This window comes from Carya illinoinensis, chromosome 12 (assembly GCF_018687715.1).
Source record: "Carya illinoinensis cultivar Pawnee chromosome 12, C.illinoinensisPawnee_v1, whole genome shotgun sequence".
NCBI lineage: Eukaryota > Viridiplantae > Streptophyta > Magnoliopsida > Fagales > Juglandaceae > Carya > Carya illinoinensis.
In genome coordinates, this window is record NC_056763.1 from 28,609,546 (window position 1) to 28,626,390 (window position 16,845).

General features: G+C 38.1%; 3 protein-coding genes across 5 annotated transcripts; all 3 read left to right on the top strand.

Moving 5' to 3' along the window:
• The first annotated feature begins 987 nt into the window (after window positions 1–987).
• Window positions 988–7,431, top strand: LOC122289642 (phosphoenolpyruvate carboxylase, housekeeping isozyme). Of its 3 annotated transcripts, XM_043096816.1 has the most exons (12): window positions 988–1,168; window positions 1,297–1,342; window positions 1,649–1,836; window positions 2,372–2,763; window positions 3,037–3,121; window positions 3,477–3,699; window positions 3,947–4,050; window positions 4,148–4,235; window positions 4,766–4,920; window positions 5,166–6,164; window positions 6,262–6,648; window positions 6,777–7,431. In XM_043096816.1, exons 3-12 carry the CDS (start codon window positions 1,669–1,671, stop codon window positions 7,071–7,073), a joined length of 2,898 nt encoding a protein of 965 aa, XP_042952750.1. In that variant the 5' UTR covers window positions 988–1,168; window positions 1,297–1,342; window positions 1,649–1,668; the 3' UTR covers window positions 7,074–7,431. The 3 variants fall into 3 exon arrangements, with proteins under 3 accessions (XP_042952750.1, XP_042952752.1, XP_042952749.1); XM_043096818.1 differs by lacking the exon at window positions 1,297–1,342; XM_043096815.1 differs by lacking the exon at window positions 988–1,168 and having other exon boundaries at window positions 1,183–1,342.
• A 137-nt stretch (window positions 7,432–7,568) lies between these two features.
• LOC122289643 (AAA-ATPase At3g50940-like) lies at window positions 7,569–9,890 on the top strand. Its single transcript, XM_043096819.1, has one exon. The coding sequence runs from the start codon at window positions 7,861–7,863 to the stop codon at window positions 9,304–9,306; it is 1,446 nt and encodes a 481-aa protein (XP_042952753.1). The 5' UTR covers window positions 7,569–7,860; the 3' UTR covers window positions 9,307–9,890.
• A 339-nt stretch (window positions 9,891–10,229) lies between these two features.
• On the top strand, window positions 10,230–15,275 carry LOC122290176 (ubiquitin-conjugating enzyme E2 36). The gene is made up of 8 exons (XM_043097753.1): window positions 10,230–10,391; window positions 10,677–10,704; window positions 10,888–10,974; window positions 11,803–11,861; window positions 13,996–14,037; window positions 14,133–14,206; window positions 14,769–14,866; window positions 14,987–15,275. The coding sequence occupies exons 1-8, from the start codon at window positions 10,356–10,358 to the stop codon at window positions 15,022–15,024; spliced, it is 462 nt and encodes a 153-aa protein (XP_042953687.1). The 5' UTR covers window positions 10,230–10,355; the 3' UTR covers window positions 15,025–15,275.
• Window positions 15,276–16,845: the final 1,570 nt, after the last annotated feature.

Genomic DNA, 16,845 nt, shown 5'->3' on the forward strand with positions numbered 1-16,845 from the left:
TTTATTTTTAATTAGTTCCAACAATACGAATTTACTTAGCAAAATACGAATTTACTTTGCTAAGTAAATTTTTTTAAGTGATGTTGTGATTTAAAAAAAATATTTAAGAATATAAAAAAATGAATAAAAATAAAATACACACATTCGGTAACAATACGGGAGTCACACTCGGTAACTCTAGCAGTACTCATTTACTTATTGCCTATGAGGCCTCACCTGTTATTTTGTTTTCAACACTGCCCAATCCTGTCTTTCTAATACTACCTAGTAATTTATAAAATAAAATAATATTTATAGTTGTAGACTAAGTAAATAGTGTACAATCTTTTTAAAAAAAGTAAATAAATATAGAACCCACGTGACTTTAAACGTAGTAATGATAAATATGCAATACTTTTATCTAATTTACAACTCTATATCAAATAGAATATATTTACAATTATTTTTTCATAAAGTAGAGTTGTATAAGGTTTTTTATTATATAAATGTGTCTCTCATTTAAAACAAAATTGTAAACGAATTGAGATGCTACTACTCTTTTCTTTTTTGATGCACGGGAACGAGAGATTCAATCTTTGATTATTTTAATGAGAAATTAAAGTGTTGCCAATTGACTCAAAGATCTCGCCAGTCGCCAGAGATGCTACTACTCTTATATAAACACTAAACTAATTATTATTGTTTATGTTCGGTAACCATTGGCCTCGGTTGAAGCCTACACCACTTGTTTTACAGCTTTTGTCCAAAATTTAAGATACATGATGGGAAAGATGTAAAGATATTGAAATATTTTAACATTTAAGAATTTCTTAAAAAATGCATAAAAATATACAAAATTCAAGCATAGATATACAAAGTTCAATCATGTTCTAATATTCGGTGTAATAATGTTTATTTGTCTATTTTTGGAACAATGGATAATACTTTGTTGGCGTTTGCAAAACAAATACAAATTCTATTTTTGTAGGAAATTCAATCCCACCTTGATTGTACTTGACAACTTGTTCTTTCCCTGTGAAAGTCTAATTTAAAGAGGAATTCGATCTCCCAAGCATCTTTGTGAGCATATTCTCTTTCCGAGAACAAAACCGAAATCCCAACACAGGGAGGAGATTCACGGCCAAAGCAAAGAGAGAGGCCTAGTCTGATTAGACATCGACAAGTGCAGGTTTTTTTACTTTCTATATAAAGTCGCATCTTCTGCAATACTTGCATCTCAAAACTCTCTAACTCTCTCTCTCTCTCTCTCTCTCTCTCTCTCTCTCACTCACTCGGTGACTCGGTCCCTGATCCAAGTTTTCGTCGTCTTCTTTTGTATCGAATCTCACTTGCTCAGTTTCAGGTACTCCACCATCAACAACTCGCCGGAATATTTATTTCTGGGTCCCTACGAAAATCACACTTACCTAGAAATTCTGTGTTTTTTTTTTTTTTAATGTGTGTTTTCATTCTCGTTTTGCTGCATTGACTCTCCTTACACGTGTCCTTTAGCCATCAGAAACTCGATTGCATAGGTTCTGTTTTTATGGGTCACGATCAGAATCTGTGGCTTCTGGCGCTTGATTGAGACGGAGATTTCCGCCTCGCTTTTTTGGGTGTTTGCTTTCTGATCCTCTTTGCACGTTTTTTCTTGGTTTTGTGATCAAAGGGTGAGACTGAGAGCGAGCAATGGCGAATCGGAATCTTGAGAAGCTGGCATCAATCGACGCGCAGCTTCGGCTTTTGGTTCCGGGGAAAGTGAGTGAGGATGACAAGCTGATTGAGTATGACGCTCTGCTTTTGGATCGGTTTCTGGATATTCTCCAAGATTTACATGGGGAGGATCTTAAGGAAACTGTAAGTGATTGATTTTGGCCTTTTACGATTATTAGTTTGATCAGTTTTAGAAGTTCACATATCATTTTGATCAACGCACGCGAGGTCCAATTCTTGAGTTTGCATTGAGAAGTGATAGTTTTTGAGTTTGCATTGAGGCGCAATATCTGCAGCAACATAATGTGATAGTTTTAACTCTGAACGAGTCTCAAGTCATTATAAGAATCCATTATGTAAAGTAAATATACATCAGGCAGTTCTGATTTGTTATGGGGTCGAGGAGCTATTGTTTGAGTTGTCCGTGCTTCTGCATATGATTCATTAATGTCACAAGTGGGTAGACCAAGGGCTGTTTAAGATACGGTCACACCGATTCTTGTATTTTATCTGACATGGAAAGATGGGTGCACGAGGATCTCTTTTTATTTTCTTCCGAATTTTTAAGTAAACGGACTTGTTTTTGTATTTGAAGTTTCTTGAATGAATTATAGCAATTAACCAACAGTGTTATTGATTCCCTCCTTCCTCTCTTTCTCTCCTACTAATATCTGTATAGGTTCAAGAGTGTTACGAGCTTTCTGCCGAATATGAAGGTAACCATGATCCTAAGAAGCTAGAAGAGCTTGGAAGTGTGTTGACAAGCTTGGATCCCGGGGACTCTATTGTTATTGCAAAGTCTTTCTCCCACATGCTTAACTTGGCCAACTTGGCCGAGGCGGTTCAGATTGCTTACCGCAGACGGAATAAGTTGAAAAAGGGAGATTTTGCTGATGAAAACTCTGCAACAACCGAATCAGACCTAGAAGAAACTCTCAAGAGACTGGTGGGGCAACTCAACAAGTCTCCACAAGAAGTTTTTGATGCTCTGAAGAACCAGACTGTGGATCTAGTGTTTACTGCACATCCTACGCAATCAGTTCGTCGGTCTTTACTTCAGAAGCATGGAAGGTTTGTCCTCGAGTCATTATAGCAGTACAGTTTTGTGTCCATGAGTTACAACTAGATATTTTAACTTTTCCATCCCCCTCTGGGGTTCTATTTTAAGATATTGGGTGATCATTCCAACATTCAAACTTCCTTATGTCCTTTAATTTACTCCTAAATTCTTTATGAGAAGCCCTATGGTTTACGTCAGGGAAAGAGTACTGAACTTTGCATTCTTGTAGTACTTCTATTTCTTTTGTTTTTCCCTAATGTTTTCCCCTTTCTCTTTATGATTAGGATAAGGAATTGTTTGGCCCAGTTGTATGCCAAAGACATTACCCCTGATGATAAGCAAGAGCTTGATGAGGCACTTCAAAGGGAGGTGAATATCAGCATCCTTTGAAATTGTTTACTTGCCATCATATTTTGGTGCTAGACATCATATTTTGCTATCACATTTTGCTGTTAGACATGGTGGCACACAATTTTTGGAAAATGGTCTCCGTAATTTACAGCAAACCAGTTGATTGCCACATATGTTAATGCTGACAACATGTTAACTCCCTGAAGACTTAAGTTATGGAATGAATTTGAAGGTTAACATGGATTCACATCAGGAAGCTTTTCCAGAAAACCGAAAAAAAAAGAAGATAAAAAGATAAAAAGAAGAATCAAATATTGGCTTATTCAACTGTGTTCTTAGTTTTCACTTAATTCTGCTATTTGACATCATGTAGATTCAAGCTGCATTTCGTACGGATGAGATCCGGAGGACCCCTCCAACCCCACAAGATGAGATGAGGGCAGGAATGAGCTACTTCCATGAAACAATCTGGAAGGGTATTCCAAAGTTTCTCCGCCGTGTTGACACAGCTTTGAAGAATCTAGGGATTAATGAACGAGTTCCTTACAATGCCCCACTAATTCAATTTTCATCTTGGATGGGTGGTGATCGTGATGGTAAAATTCTTATAAATTTAGTTCTTTGGGAAGGAGCAAAATGATGAACAGAACACCTTTCAACTATCAAATTTGGAATGGGTTTCAGATTTGTCACTTTAATTACTTTTAATGGTATTAATTGGAATAATGTTAAAGGACTGTTCTTTTCAATTTGGCAGGTCTAATTAGTTTATTTCAGTTGAAGAAGCTGGACTCTCTCTCTCTCTCTCTCAGTTTAGTAACTGTTTTAAAATATTGGATGCAGGTAATCCTAGGGTGACTCCTGAGGTCACAAGGGATGTTTGCTTATTGGCCAGAATGATGGCTGCCAACTTGTACTATTCCCAAATAGAGGATCTTATGTTTGAGGTATTCTACTTCTTCCAATCATCTGTACAGAACTTCATTGCTTTGTTTGGTATTACTTGTAATCTGTACCAGCTAATATATGTTCATGCTTTTACAGCTATCTATGTGGCGCTGCAATGATGAGCTTCAAGTTCGTGCAGATGAACTCCACAGGTCTTCCAAGAAAGATGCAAAACACTACATAGGTAATCAATCTATGGTCGGGTGTGTTTTTTTCTTGTATATTTTGTTATATGATGCATCAGTTAAAGAAATATAGGTGTTTCCATGTATTTTCCATGTCTGTTAGAACGTAAATACTGAATCTTTATTGAACTGTCTGTTGAGAGGTAGACTGCAATGCATGAGACCTTTTCTCCTTTGTCTTTCCTATAAATTCTTCCCATTTGTGGAAGCATGGTTCACTGAAGTGTTTCAATGTTAATTGCCAACCTGAAGTGTTTACCAATTTCCTCACGTTTGATCCACAATGTCTCAGCTTTAGTAAAATGGAAGGAATAAATGCAAATAGTGGTTCCAACGATAATTTGCTTTCTAATCATATCCCCATGATCCAGCTTAATCTTGTTTCAAGTTTATTTCTATCCCTTTGGGACACTCTTTGAAAAATGATTGTAAAACAGCCTTATTGTTAGTGGTAGTGTAGTGAATTTTCAATTAAGGGGCCTGAAATATTCTATTGTCATAGGACTCATTGACTTTTTGTGTAAAACAGAGTTTTGGAAACAAGTTCCTCCCAGTGAACCCTATCGTGTCATTCTTGGTGAAGTGAGGGATAGGCTTTATCAAACACGTGAACGCTCTCGTCATCTGTTAGCCAATGGGTACTCTGACATCCCAGAGGATGCAACTTTCGCCAACGTTGAGCAGGTATTTTCCTATAATTGTGTTGCCATCTCAGGTCCTCTTAAACAACCTGGAGTTTCTTTTATGATGTCATCCTTTACTTAATTATTCTTAAGTGAAGAAATGAAAGGAGATATATTAGGTGGCTTTGGTACCCAGAGTATTTGCTAATAATGTGGTACTTCTTATTGTATGAAGTTTCTAATTGCTTTTTCATATATTTATTGTTCAATTGGTATAGATACTGATCAAGTTCAAATTGCATGCAGTTTCTGGAACCTCTTGAACTATGTTACAGATCACTCTGTGCATGCGGTGACCAGGCAATTGCCGATGGAAGCCTTCTTGACTTCTTGAGGCAAGTGTCAACTTTTGGACTGTCACTTGTGAGACTTGATATTAGGCAAGAGTCAGATCGTCATACTGATGTCATGGATGCCATTACCAAGCACCTGGGAATTGGGTCCTACCGAGACTGGTCAGAAGAACGTCGACAGGAATGGCTTTTATCTGAACTCAGTGGCAAGCGCCCACTGTTTGGACCTGATCTTCCTAAAACTGAGGAAATTTGTGATGTTCTGGACACATTTCACGTCATAGCTGAACTTCCATCAGACAACTTTGGAGCATATATAATTTCAATGGCAACTGCACCATCTGATGTGCTTGCAGTTGAGCTCCTGCAACGTGAATGCCATGTGAAGCAACCATTAAGAGTTGTTCCACTGTTCGAGAAGCTTGCAGACCTGGAGGCTGCTCCTGCTGCTTTAGTTCGGCTATTCTCAATAGATTGGTATAGAAATCGAATTAATGGGAAACAAGAAGTTATGATCGGCTATTCAGATTCTGGTAAAGATGCAGGACGGTTCTCTGCAGCCTGGCAGTTATACAAGGCTCAAGAGGAGCTTATAAAGGTTGCCAAGCAATATGGTGTAAAGCTAACCATGTTCCATGGTCGCGGTGGGACTGTTGGAAGAGGAGGTGGGCCCACCCATCTTGCCATATTGTCTCAACCTCCTGAAACCGTTCATGGATCGCTCCGAGTTACTGTTCAAGGTGAAGTTATTGAGCGATCATTTGGAGAGGAGCACTTGTGTTTTAGAACGCTCCAGCGTTTCACAGCTGCTACTTTGGAGCATGGTATGCACCCACCTGTTTCTCCTAAACCAGAATGGCGTGCATTGATGGATGAAATGGCCGTAATTGCTACAGAAGAATATCGTTCTATTGTTTTCAACGAACCCCGATTTGTCGAATATTTCCGCCTTGTAAGAATTCTGCACAGATAGCATCAATCTTATTTTCCTTTCAAGCTCGTTATAGACCATCTTTGACTTAATAACCATTATCTATTTATATACGTAGGCTACACCAGAGTTGGAATATGGTCGGATGAACATTGGAAGTCGTCCATCGAAGCGTAAGCCAAGTGGAGGAATTGAATCACTCCGTGCAATCCCATGGATTTTTGCCTGGACACAAACAAGGTTTCATCTTCCAGTGTGGCTAGGCTTTGGAGCGGCATTCAAACAAGTCATTCAGAAGGACATTAGGAACCTCCATATGCTGCAGGAGATGTACAATGCATGGCCTTTCTTCAGGGTCACCATTGATTTGGTCGAAATGGTGTTTGCCAAGGGAGATCCAGGAATTGCTGCTTTGTATGACAAGCTCCTTGTTTCAGAGGATCTCTGGAAATTTGGAGAGCGGTTGAGGGTCAATTATGAAGAAACTAAGAGGCTTCTCCTGCAGGTAAATAAATTTGGATAGAATATATACACGTTGAGTTTTGTTTACTAGACAATTACATTTCTCCCTATGAGACCTTTCAATGAATTGGTCATAACAAAAACTGAGTTTTCCTTTTCCTGTGCTCATAGATTGCTGGACACAGGGATCTTCTTGAAGGGGACCCATACTTGAAGCAAAGACTCCGCCTCCGTGATTCCTACATTACTACCCTGAATGTATGCCAAGCCTACACGTTGAAGAGAATCAGGGATCCAAACTATAATGTGCAGGTGCGGCCACACATCTCCAAGGAGATTATGGAGACAAGCAAAGCGGCTGACGAACTTGTGAAGCTGAACCCAACAAGCGAATACGCCCCCGGTTTAGAGGATACCCTCATCTTGACCATGAAGGGTATTGCTGCAGGCTTGCAGAACACTGGTTAGACTAATGCAGTTCAGCGTTTTCGTTTTGCTGTTTTTCTGGACAAAAGGTTTGCCTCGATCCATCAATTATATGCACCATAGGCGGATGTTCTGTCATTATCCACATCACCATCGAAGTCTGCGTGACCCTATGAGATGTGATCCTAGTTATTAGTAAAATATCATAAAGCTGTACTCGAATGCTACTAGAGCCAGCAGTTTTATTGTAGCCTTACGAGAGTTGAAGTCATTGGAACTTCATTTTATATGCTTTACTACAAAATGTCCTATGAGCATTGTGCTATATTTGTGTTTTCGGACAATAACATGGTTGTTTTTTAAACTGGTATTCCTAATAAGACATACTTTTTTCCTTCGAGTACCATTCCAAACAACCTTTTTAACGTATTCCACGGGACCGTTAAGTTAAAGGGGTGGCAGAAGATTGACATTTCGTGCAGGGCAAACATGAAAGTACGAAGAAGTCGTCATTGCTTGGAGGGCAAGCATTGGATGAAATTTCAGAGTGAGATTGCCTACAATGTTTTACATTTCGAAGTTGAAATGTCAATGTCATACTTAAATCAAAAGGTTCCCTGGTTAAAAATGGAATTCTTCAACGTCAACCAAAGACCACAAAAAATGGAAAAGTCTTTTCCGAGGCTAAACTCTGCTATAAAACAATTCGAGGGCAGAGGCAAGAAATCAGCAAAAAAACTTTCGGTCAATCCAAAGCAAAAGCTAATTTCATCAATCCACAATCTTTATCATTTGATAGCGAAACCTAACTGTATTATTACTTTGGAAAATGTTGTCACAAAGGTTGTCTGATCCATCAACAGTTTTGACTGCAGCAGCCTCTTTCGTTGCCACATCGATGATTATTCGAAGCATTGCCAATGATTTGATTCCTGATGGACTCCGAAGTTATTTCTCCTCCAGCATCGACAGATTTTCCCGGAGAATCTCTTCAAAACTGACCATCGTCATAGAGGAATTTCAAGGGCATTCGACAAACGAGTTGTTTGTGGCAATTGATGCCTACTTGGGCACTAAAGTGACCCCATACGTTCAAAGAATCAAAGCGAGCAAAGGCGAGAACGACGCGAAACTAGCGGTCACTGTGGATAGAGATGAAGAGATAGTTGATGTTTATGAAGATGTGCCATTAATCTGGACATTGGTTTGCAAGGAGGATGAATCATTCGGTAGCAGAAATTTCCGTAGCAGAAATTGGGATGATCGGAACGCGTCTCTACGATCTGAAGTGAGATCGTACGAGATAAACTTCCATCAGAAACATAGAGAAATGGTTTTGAATTCATATTTACCTTACATTTTGGACAGAGCAAAGGTCATCAAAGAAGAAAGCAAGGCTATAAAGTTTCACACAGTTGTTTACGGGCTCTGGGACTCGAGGGTGATTAATCTTGATCACCCAATGACCTTCAAGACGCTTGCCATGGATTCAGAGCTTAAGATGACATTGATGGATGACTTGAAGAACTTTATGGAGGGGAAGGAATTCTATAGAAGAACTGGGAAAGCTTGGAAACGAGGGTACTTGTTGTATGGTCGTCCTGGCACTGGAAAGTCGAGCTCGATAGCAGCCATGGCTAATCACCTAAATTATGACATCTACGACTTGGATCTAACAGCTGTCCAGTTCAATGCTGAGTTAAGATCGCTGTTACTCAGCATGTCGAATCGATCTATTCTCGTGATCGAGGATATTGATTGCAGTGTCAATCTGCAGAACCGAGAATCTGAGAGTGAATCTGGTAAAGATAACAAAAATCAGGGGACACTTTCAGGACTCCTCAACTTTATAGATGGACTTTGGTCTTGCTGTGGTGAAGAAAGAATCGTTGTGTTCACGACCAATCACAAAGACAGGCTAGACCCCGCATTGTTGAGGCCAGGTCGCATGGACATGCACGTTCACATGTCATATTGCACATTTTCTGCATTCCAGCAGTTAGCCTTCAACTATCATAGAATTTCCCAGCATCAGTTCTTTGAAGCAATTGAAGAGCTTATTGGGGAGGTTAAAGTCACCCCTGCAGAAGTTGCAGGAGAGCTGATGAAGAGCAAAGATGAAGAGTTTTCCCTCCAAGGCCTGGTCGAGTTCCTTCGGAAGAAGAAAATTCAACTGGATGAGCCTGAAACTAAAAAGGATATCAACGAAGATCATCAGGAAGGCAGAGACAAGCCAGATGGTGAAGGGGAAAAACTAAATTTAGCTCAAGGATGATGACGAAAATAAATAGGAAAAATCTAGGACTATTAAAACGGCCTCTTTCAATCATTTTAGCAAGAGGGGGGAGGTTTCTATGGGTCATTGTATACGAAAATATGACTTATGAAAAGAATTTTGTAAAATGTTTGTGAAATAATGGGAAAATCCTTCTTCCTCGAAGGGGGTTTGGTTTATCAATCTACCACTTGAGAGCACTTGAAAGTGGTATAAAATCTGAATCCAACTTCTGAAAAACTCGTGACAGTCTTTGGAAGACGATGCATTCCAAAGCAATTGGTGAAATGGACAGGCAAGGGGAACAACCTATTGACATCTGCTCTTGAATCTGAATTTTCAATGGGTTGTAAAATAATCGTCCAAGACAATAATTTACTGATCCCAAGACAAGAATCCATCAATTCAACGACCCCAAGGAAGGAAAGATCCTTATGCCAAAATGGGATGCCGGATCGTTTGGTCAGCACCATAGATCCACGTTTAAGATTACCATTTGACATGGAAAAGGTTAGGACTGGTGAAACTGGTTTAGTTGGAGTCGACGATTTGACAATTTTAATAAAAGCATGTGTAATAGTTTTGGTTCGAGAAGGTGTCTTAAACGCAAAAAGAAAAAAAAAAGTGTTACGCTTGTGTTTGTGCGGTTTTAATATTCTATTATTTATATATATTTTTTTTATAAATGAGTGATTATATTTTTAATCAATATAAGTATTTATTAAGTGTATAAGTAATTAAAAAATATTTTAATATATAACATCTAAATAATTTAATTTTTTTATTAAATTTTTTAAATATTTTTTAAAACTTTTAACGCAACTTCTAAAGATTTTAAATGTCTATACCTCGATTGGAGAATAAAATATTCTTTTTAATAATATTTTGGTGTATAAAATATCATAGTTTAATCATATTTATAATAAAGTAAAATTAACGCCTCAAGAAGGACTGATCAGGATCGTAACGCTATTCCCGTCTCTCCGTCTCTCTGCTCTACCTAGACAGTAAAACCTTTGTCATTTGCGTGCTCTGTAATCGACCTCGACATGGCCAACAGTAATCTACCCCGAAGAATCATCAAGGTTTGTATCTCGATCTCCTCCTCGATCCCTCTCTCAATTCTTTGATCTCCCCATCTGCTTGGTACACCAGAAAACCACCGAAAGGTCTCTCTCTTTTTCTTCTGTTTTTGTTTCGTAAAATGAACGACTCCTTTAGACCGAGCTGTAATCTATGATTTGGTAGCTCTGGTTTTTTTCGTTGCTTTCGATCTTCTTCTGCAACTGAAAGGAGTTTTAGGGTTTCTCTGTTTGTTTTTGTGTCTGATCGTCACTGTATTTGCTCATTTTCTTTTCTTGATCCAACAGGAAACGCAGCGTCTCCTGAGTGAACCAGGTAAGTAATTTATCTTTCATTTTTATAACTGCATCTGTTTATGTTTATCACTCTTGCGTTAAAGTCTGTTCTTTTAATTTTCTTTTACGTTTAAAAAATGTGAAAAAAAAATCATTAACTAAATTCCCTTTTGAGCTGATGTAAGGGAAGGGTATCTATCTAAATTCTAATCTATGGTTTCAGCGCCCGGAATTAGTGCATCGCCATCGGAGGACAATATGCGATATTTTAATGTAATGATCCTTGGCCCAACACAGTCTCCGTATGAAGGTAATTAGCTGAACAGCATGCAATTTGGACTTCATAGTTATCTTGGTGTTGTATCTTGGTTGGCAGCGCATTCTCGAAGATGTCTTAGTTCTTGAGATTGAATGCCGAGAGTATCTCAAAGTTTTAAATTTTTTTACGTTGTTTTGAGATGTCAGATATGCACCTTTAAATGGAAATATTTCTGGAAGTCTATGAACGTTTTATTTTTGAGGTAATAATTCTACTTTTGATATGAGCTAGTGGCTTTCAAAAACGATACTGGGGCCCTAATTTTCCATCTCCATTTAGAAATCCTATCTCTATCTATATATAGAGAATTATTTTTGGAAAACTTGTTTTAGATGCTCCGTTTTTAATCGTCTTAAACTTCAATTACTCTGGCTGGAAAATCTTAGTCATCATCTTAAAAATAGGCCATTATACTCATCAAGCATCTTTCCGCTATAAAAAAAAGATCTCCCCCACATTCATTATTTCCTGTACTGCTTTTTTGGAGCAGGTAGTGACTCTGTGTGTGTGTGTGAATGCTATTCCGGTTGGTTAAAAGAGATGATGGTTGCTTTTGAGTGATAATTTTCTGCTTGGTGGTAAATAGAAATGAGTAGTAGTGTGGTTTAGAAATGATGGTGATGATCTTTTTAAGTTTCCTGCCTATATGTTTCGTGAATTTTGCATGGTTGGACTTATAATTATCATGCCATTTGGAATGTCAATGAAAACAAAGGCAAAACAAGAATAGATGAAGTTCTTATCTTTTTAATCTGGGAGCCTTAAGTATTATTCACTGTTTTTTAGACATGATGTGTTCTCATTTACTAAATCATGCAGGAGGAGTTTTCAAGTTGGAACTATTTTTGCCCGAAGAATATCCAATGGCTGCTCCCAAGGTAGTTTAATTTGGGAGTCATTTCCATTTGGTGCTTTCTACCTTTATGAGAAGTAGACACTAGTTCAGTCTTCATCAGCCACAACCCTTTGAAATAATTTTGACTTATAAAAAGAAATCATTTATGAAATGTTTCTGTTCTCATTGCACATTTGGCTGTTTCCTTTGTTCAAATATAAAGCACATTTTACCAATAAAAAAAATATATAGCATATTTCATTTAATGTTTTCAATTACAAAAAGCTAGAACCATCTGTAAAGTGTAAGTAAATGATTATTGAGTATACAAGTATGATAAGATCCTGCATTGTGACTTATCAAAAAAAAAAAAAAAAAGATCCTGCATTGTAATATGCCCCTATAGACTTGAACAAAATTGACTTGACATGGATGTGAAAAATTTGCGTTACTTAAATGATGCTTGTATGAGCCTGGTGCTTTAAACAACAATGAGCTTTAAAGCCATAATGTACACCATAGCTTAGTTTTCTTAATAATATGAATTACAAAATATCTGTATTTCACTCGATTTATCTAGAAGTTACAGAACTAGGATGCCCTCAGATCTTGTATTTGCAAAACTATTAATAGTTATTCACATGATTTTTAAAAACTTGAAAGCAAAGAGGGCATCTAGGATTGGAGGTTTTACCGTTGGTGGGGCTTTCGAGATTTTTGGCATATATATTCAACATAAAAACTTGGCTAGCTTATGTTGAAGAGCACAAGTCTAGGGCTTTCCTAAAGAAACAGGTTAGCCACTTACCCAAAAAGGAGAAAAAAAGGTTAACCTGTTGCTGTCATTTTGACTTGCGATAGCTTTCTAGGCTCTGCACTCAAAAACCGTCTGAAAAAAGAGGCAGGAAGATAGGAGCTGAGGGCGCAGATTGTTTCCATATTTTTGGATGAGCTTGGGTTCAACGTGGCATTTGCTCGAATGCCTGACCGAGGAGTGCCTATATAAAATGCATATGCTTCTTACATGAGTTATTCTTGTGCTTGTGTTACTGAGACGTGTTTCTTTCTTTTCCTATCTGAAATGCACAATATGATATGATACATGATAAAGAAAGAATCTATGATTCAGATGGTGCTGCTTATGAACTAAGAACATTTTTTAAAGATGAACTATCTAGTGTTTCAAGACTGAATTTGGTACGGTTTGATTTGGTAAGTTCACAAGTGTTATACCTTTCTTTTTTTAAAAAAAAAGGAAGCTCACGTGGGTTTTTTTTTAGAGGAAACACCGTCCTGACTTCTAATAATTTTGAATTTTGGTTATTGTCTCGCTCTTTTGCTTTAAATATTCCTTTATTAAATGGTACCCCAAAATGATTAATGCACTGGGCAGGGGCTTATTCGGTTTGTAGGCTCGATCTTGAGAAATGACTGGTTTTTTGTGATGCTTCGAATTGTGTCTTGCTGAACATCTCTTAGATCAATTTTTGTGAGTATGCCCATCTTGGTGCCGGTGACTGCTCATGTGCTCTGGGATTGAATCAATGGGTGGCCTGGTTTGTTATGTGGTATAAAAGAAAATTACAACTGTTGGAGTTTGTTAGTATCACTCAGGAGTCAGGGCTTGGATTGGTATACTGTGTTCATGTACAGACTACTACAGTTTTTTTGGTGGGATTGAGGTGCTTAATGGTTTCATTTCATGCAAAACAAGCTCTAAGGAATAGGCCCTTACAGATAGGGTTGGCAGACAGATTAACTTATTAAAAAAAAAAAAAAAAAAAGTTTGGCAGACAGATTAGGTGAAGATTGGCACCCTAGAAGTCACTCCTTTGAGACTCATTGGGTGGACAGTGTATAATTTGTTTCCACTGTAGTGTATGTACTTGGTCTTTGATTGTTATACTTTATCTTCATATTCTTTTGTGTAGTCAGTAGGGGGCCCAGAGAAAATAAGGCTTCAGTAGGTTGACTGTCAGTATTACATCTTATAAGAACATGGATTGCTGTATCTCTAGCTCTAATTTAATAAAGTTGTTGCGTGTCAATATATTTCTTCTTATTCCTTTTCATATGTGGTCATGGTTACTGGTGTACATTTGTTTCTGTGATGCTTGCTTCCATGTTTTCCACTTCTGTGCCTTCACTAAAGTGTTTAAACATATTTCTTGCAACAGGTCCGATTTCTCACCAAGATATATCATCCTAACATTGACAAGGTAGGCTATACTTTATATTACATTTTTACTCATTTTAGGTGGAAGAAGTTATTATTATATCTTTTGCCACTTATGGAATAAGTTTCTCAATGCAGCTTGGAAGGATATGCCTTGATATTCTGAAGGACAAATGGAGCCCTGCTCTCCAAATACGGACTGTACTTTTGAGGTATAGATAGCTATGATCTTATCACAATTATCAGAAAGAGTTCTGATTTACTTGTGTTATTTCCATGGGAATGGCTTAAAAATAAAAACAGAAAGTCACTTATCAAAAAAAAGAACTGAAAGTCTTTTGGCAGTCTAGTTTTAAATGAATGGCAAAAGACTAGACTGCCAAAAGATGATGAAATTGAAAATACATTTAAAGATAGGGAGAACATATGAATATGGATAAGTTCCGTTTCTACCATCAGGCAGCCACAAGGGGTGGTGTAGTGGTCTTGGGGTGAAACGTATGACCGGATGTCTTGAGTTCGAAACTCCACATTCACACTTTTGGGGCCATTAGACTAGGGAAATTTCCCGTTCAAGATGCACTTGCAGAAAACTCTTTGCCAATGGCCTGTGCATCCTCGGGATTATTTGAGGCTTTGTTCCCCGATACTTGGTGCCAATAACGAAAAGAAACCATTGGGGGATATGGTTTGTATTGTTTGTTAGCACGTGTTTATGGGGAAAAAGAGGGAACCAATAATTATTTAGTTTGTTGGCATTGTTTTCCTCGTTAGCATTCAAGCACTTCTGAGTGCTCCTAACCCCGACGATCCACTTTCTGAGAACATTGCTAAGCATTGGAAGACAAATGAGGCTGAAGCTGTTGAAACAGGTAATGTTGTTGGTCTCCACTTGGTTTCTTCAAAGATCAGTTTATATTGTAACACCAACTCAGGGAGTCAAATTACTAACCCTCTCCTTCATCGTGTTCTGTTACCATTGATCCCTGCAGCGAAGGAGTGGACTCGTTTATATGCAAGCGGTGCTTGATGACACGGTGGAAAATCTTTGCTCCCCCTGAATAATAGTAATGAAATGTATGCTATTGACTGTCGATTTTAGATGGAAAATTTGGAACAATTGATCTTCAAACAATTGGAGTTTAGTATTCGCAAAGCTTCCTGTTACTGGTTAATTGTTTTTTCTCACATGGGAGCCTTGTGGAACTTGTATGATATTTGTGGCCATCAATTTGGCGAAATGTTATATATATATGTATACCTAGCGATTTGATATGGCCAGCTATTTTTACCCTTTCTAAAAGCCAGTTGCTCTGGCCGACCAGTGTTACAAAGGCATGACTGATCTTGAATGCTCCATCTGCAGTTGATATTAAAAGCATTTATACTTTTCTTTTGATTCTAATATCTCCCTCATCTGAAAAAGGAAAAGACGAACTCATGGAAATGGCAGTTTCGGTTATTTCATAAAGGAAAATGATGAAATAATTACCCCTTTACAAATTTTCTCCTTCATAAAACGTCTGACAACATCAAATTTTGGCATGGCTTGCTGGTTGCTCCTTCACTGGCTAAACCCCAAAAAATCCGAAAAAGAACGAAGTTTATGTGAATCGTTGCTGTTATCGCCTACCCAGCAACCAAACTCTCAGCGGATAAAGGGTATTGCTATTAATGACAACCTTGCCCTACATGGGCTAAAGAATATGAGTGTGCATAAGATCGACAAAAGCAAAATTCCAATATCTCCTTTTGTATTGTAGATTCGCTTCCAAAGTAGCACTCCCTAACTTCCTGCATGAAGCATTTCTTCTACAGAAAACGCCATGATGGTCCCCCCCTCCCCCAACCCCCGGGAGTCTAAAAGCATTAGGAGACACTGAGTCGGATGCCATGAAACCAACATTCTCATGCACCAATGGGTTCTATCAAAACCATTTCCAAAGTCATTTTCCCTTCAACCCCACAGCTCTTTCTATAATAATTACAAGATATACGTCATTAGTAAACCAAACTCCAACTAGTTTCACCCACCAATATTTGTTATAAGGAAAAGGAAAATGCTCGTCACACAATCCGTAGAACAAGTCTTTACAAATCTAGGTTATGAATGACAAAATACTCCCGTTTTATACATCTTGGTTATAATTAGTACTCTTACTATGTTGAAGTAAAGATTATCAAAGTTTGATCGTCAATAACCTAAAGAAAGAACCTCAATAACCAGGGCTGAGGTTCAGTGCCCCCGAGACAAAGAAACAGAGCCACGGTAAGCAAAAAACGACAGGTCTTTGCTTACATGGATGAATGTCTTGCCGTTCCTGGTCAACAACGGCTATAAATCAGTCATCAGACTTTAGTAGCCAACATTTCTTTTCTTTTCTTTTTTATCTATTTTATGTACACCGTACTAACTGTAGCATACAGTACGGCACCCTATCCTATCCCACAACCATTCATCGTTTAGCATTGGATCTCCTGCATCACCTCTGCAACTGCATCTTTCTCTGTTCCTTTGCTCCTTTCTTTTCTTCTTTTTTTTTTTTTTTTTGATCTTTTTATTGACGTGTGGCCCACGTGAGCAGTAAGTTGATATCTGTTTGACACGCACACACGTGTGGTGCAAAAACATAAAATTAAGGAATCCCTATAAACATTTTGTTCTTTAGCAAATAATAATCTAATCTAAAGTAAAGGGGATTGAGATGGGGACTCTATTCCATCGTCACCCCACCTTTTTGGGTCCCTCCTCCTCAATCAACTACGTCGAGCAATTCTTCCCATCACCTTACATATTTTAAGGTCCACAAAATGGGGCGGTCACCGTCTCCAGAATCACCAGCCAACCAAG

Bases quoted from the DNA above. Each gene is read 5' to 3' on its own strand.
- LOC122289642 (XM_043096816.1), top strand. From the start codon at position 1,669: ATGGCGAATCGGAATCTTGAGAAGCTGGCATCAATCGACGCGCAGCTT. The intron at 1,837-2,371 runs GTAAGTGATTGA...ATATCTGTATAG, and splicing joins GGGAGGATCTTAAGGAAACT to GTTCAAGAGTGTTACGAGCT. The intron at 2,764-3,036 runs GTTTGTCCTCGA...CTTTATGATTAG, and splicing joins TTACTTCAGAAGCATGGAAG to GATAAGGAATTGTTTGGCCC.
- LOC122289643 (XM_043096819.1), top strand. From the start codon at position 7,861: ATGTTGTCACAAAGGTTGTCTGATCCATCAACAGTTTTGACTGCAGCA.
- LOC122290176 (XM_043097753.1), top strand. From the start codon at position 10,356: ATGGCCAACAGTAATCTACCCCGAAGAATCATCAAG. The intron at 10,975-11,802 runs GTAATTAGCTGA...TAAATCATGCAG, and splicing joins AACACAGTCTCCGTATGAAG to GAGGAGTTTTCAAGTTGGAA. The intron at 14,207-14,768 runs GTATAGATAGCT...TTTCCTCGTTAG, and splicing joins ATACGGACTGTACTTTTGAG to CATTCAAGCACTTCTGAGTG.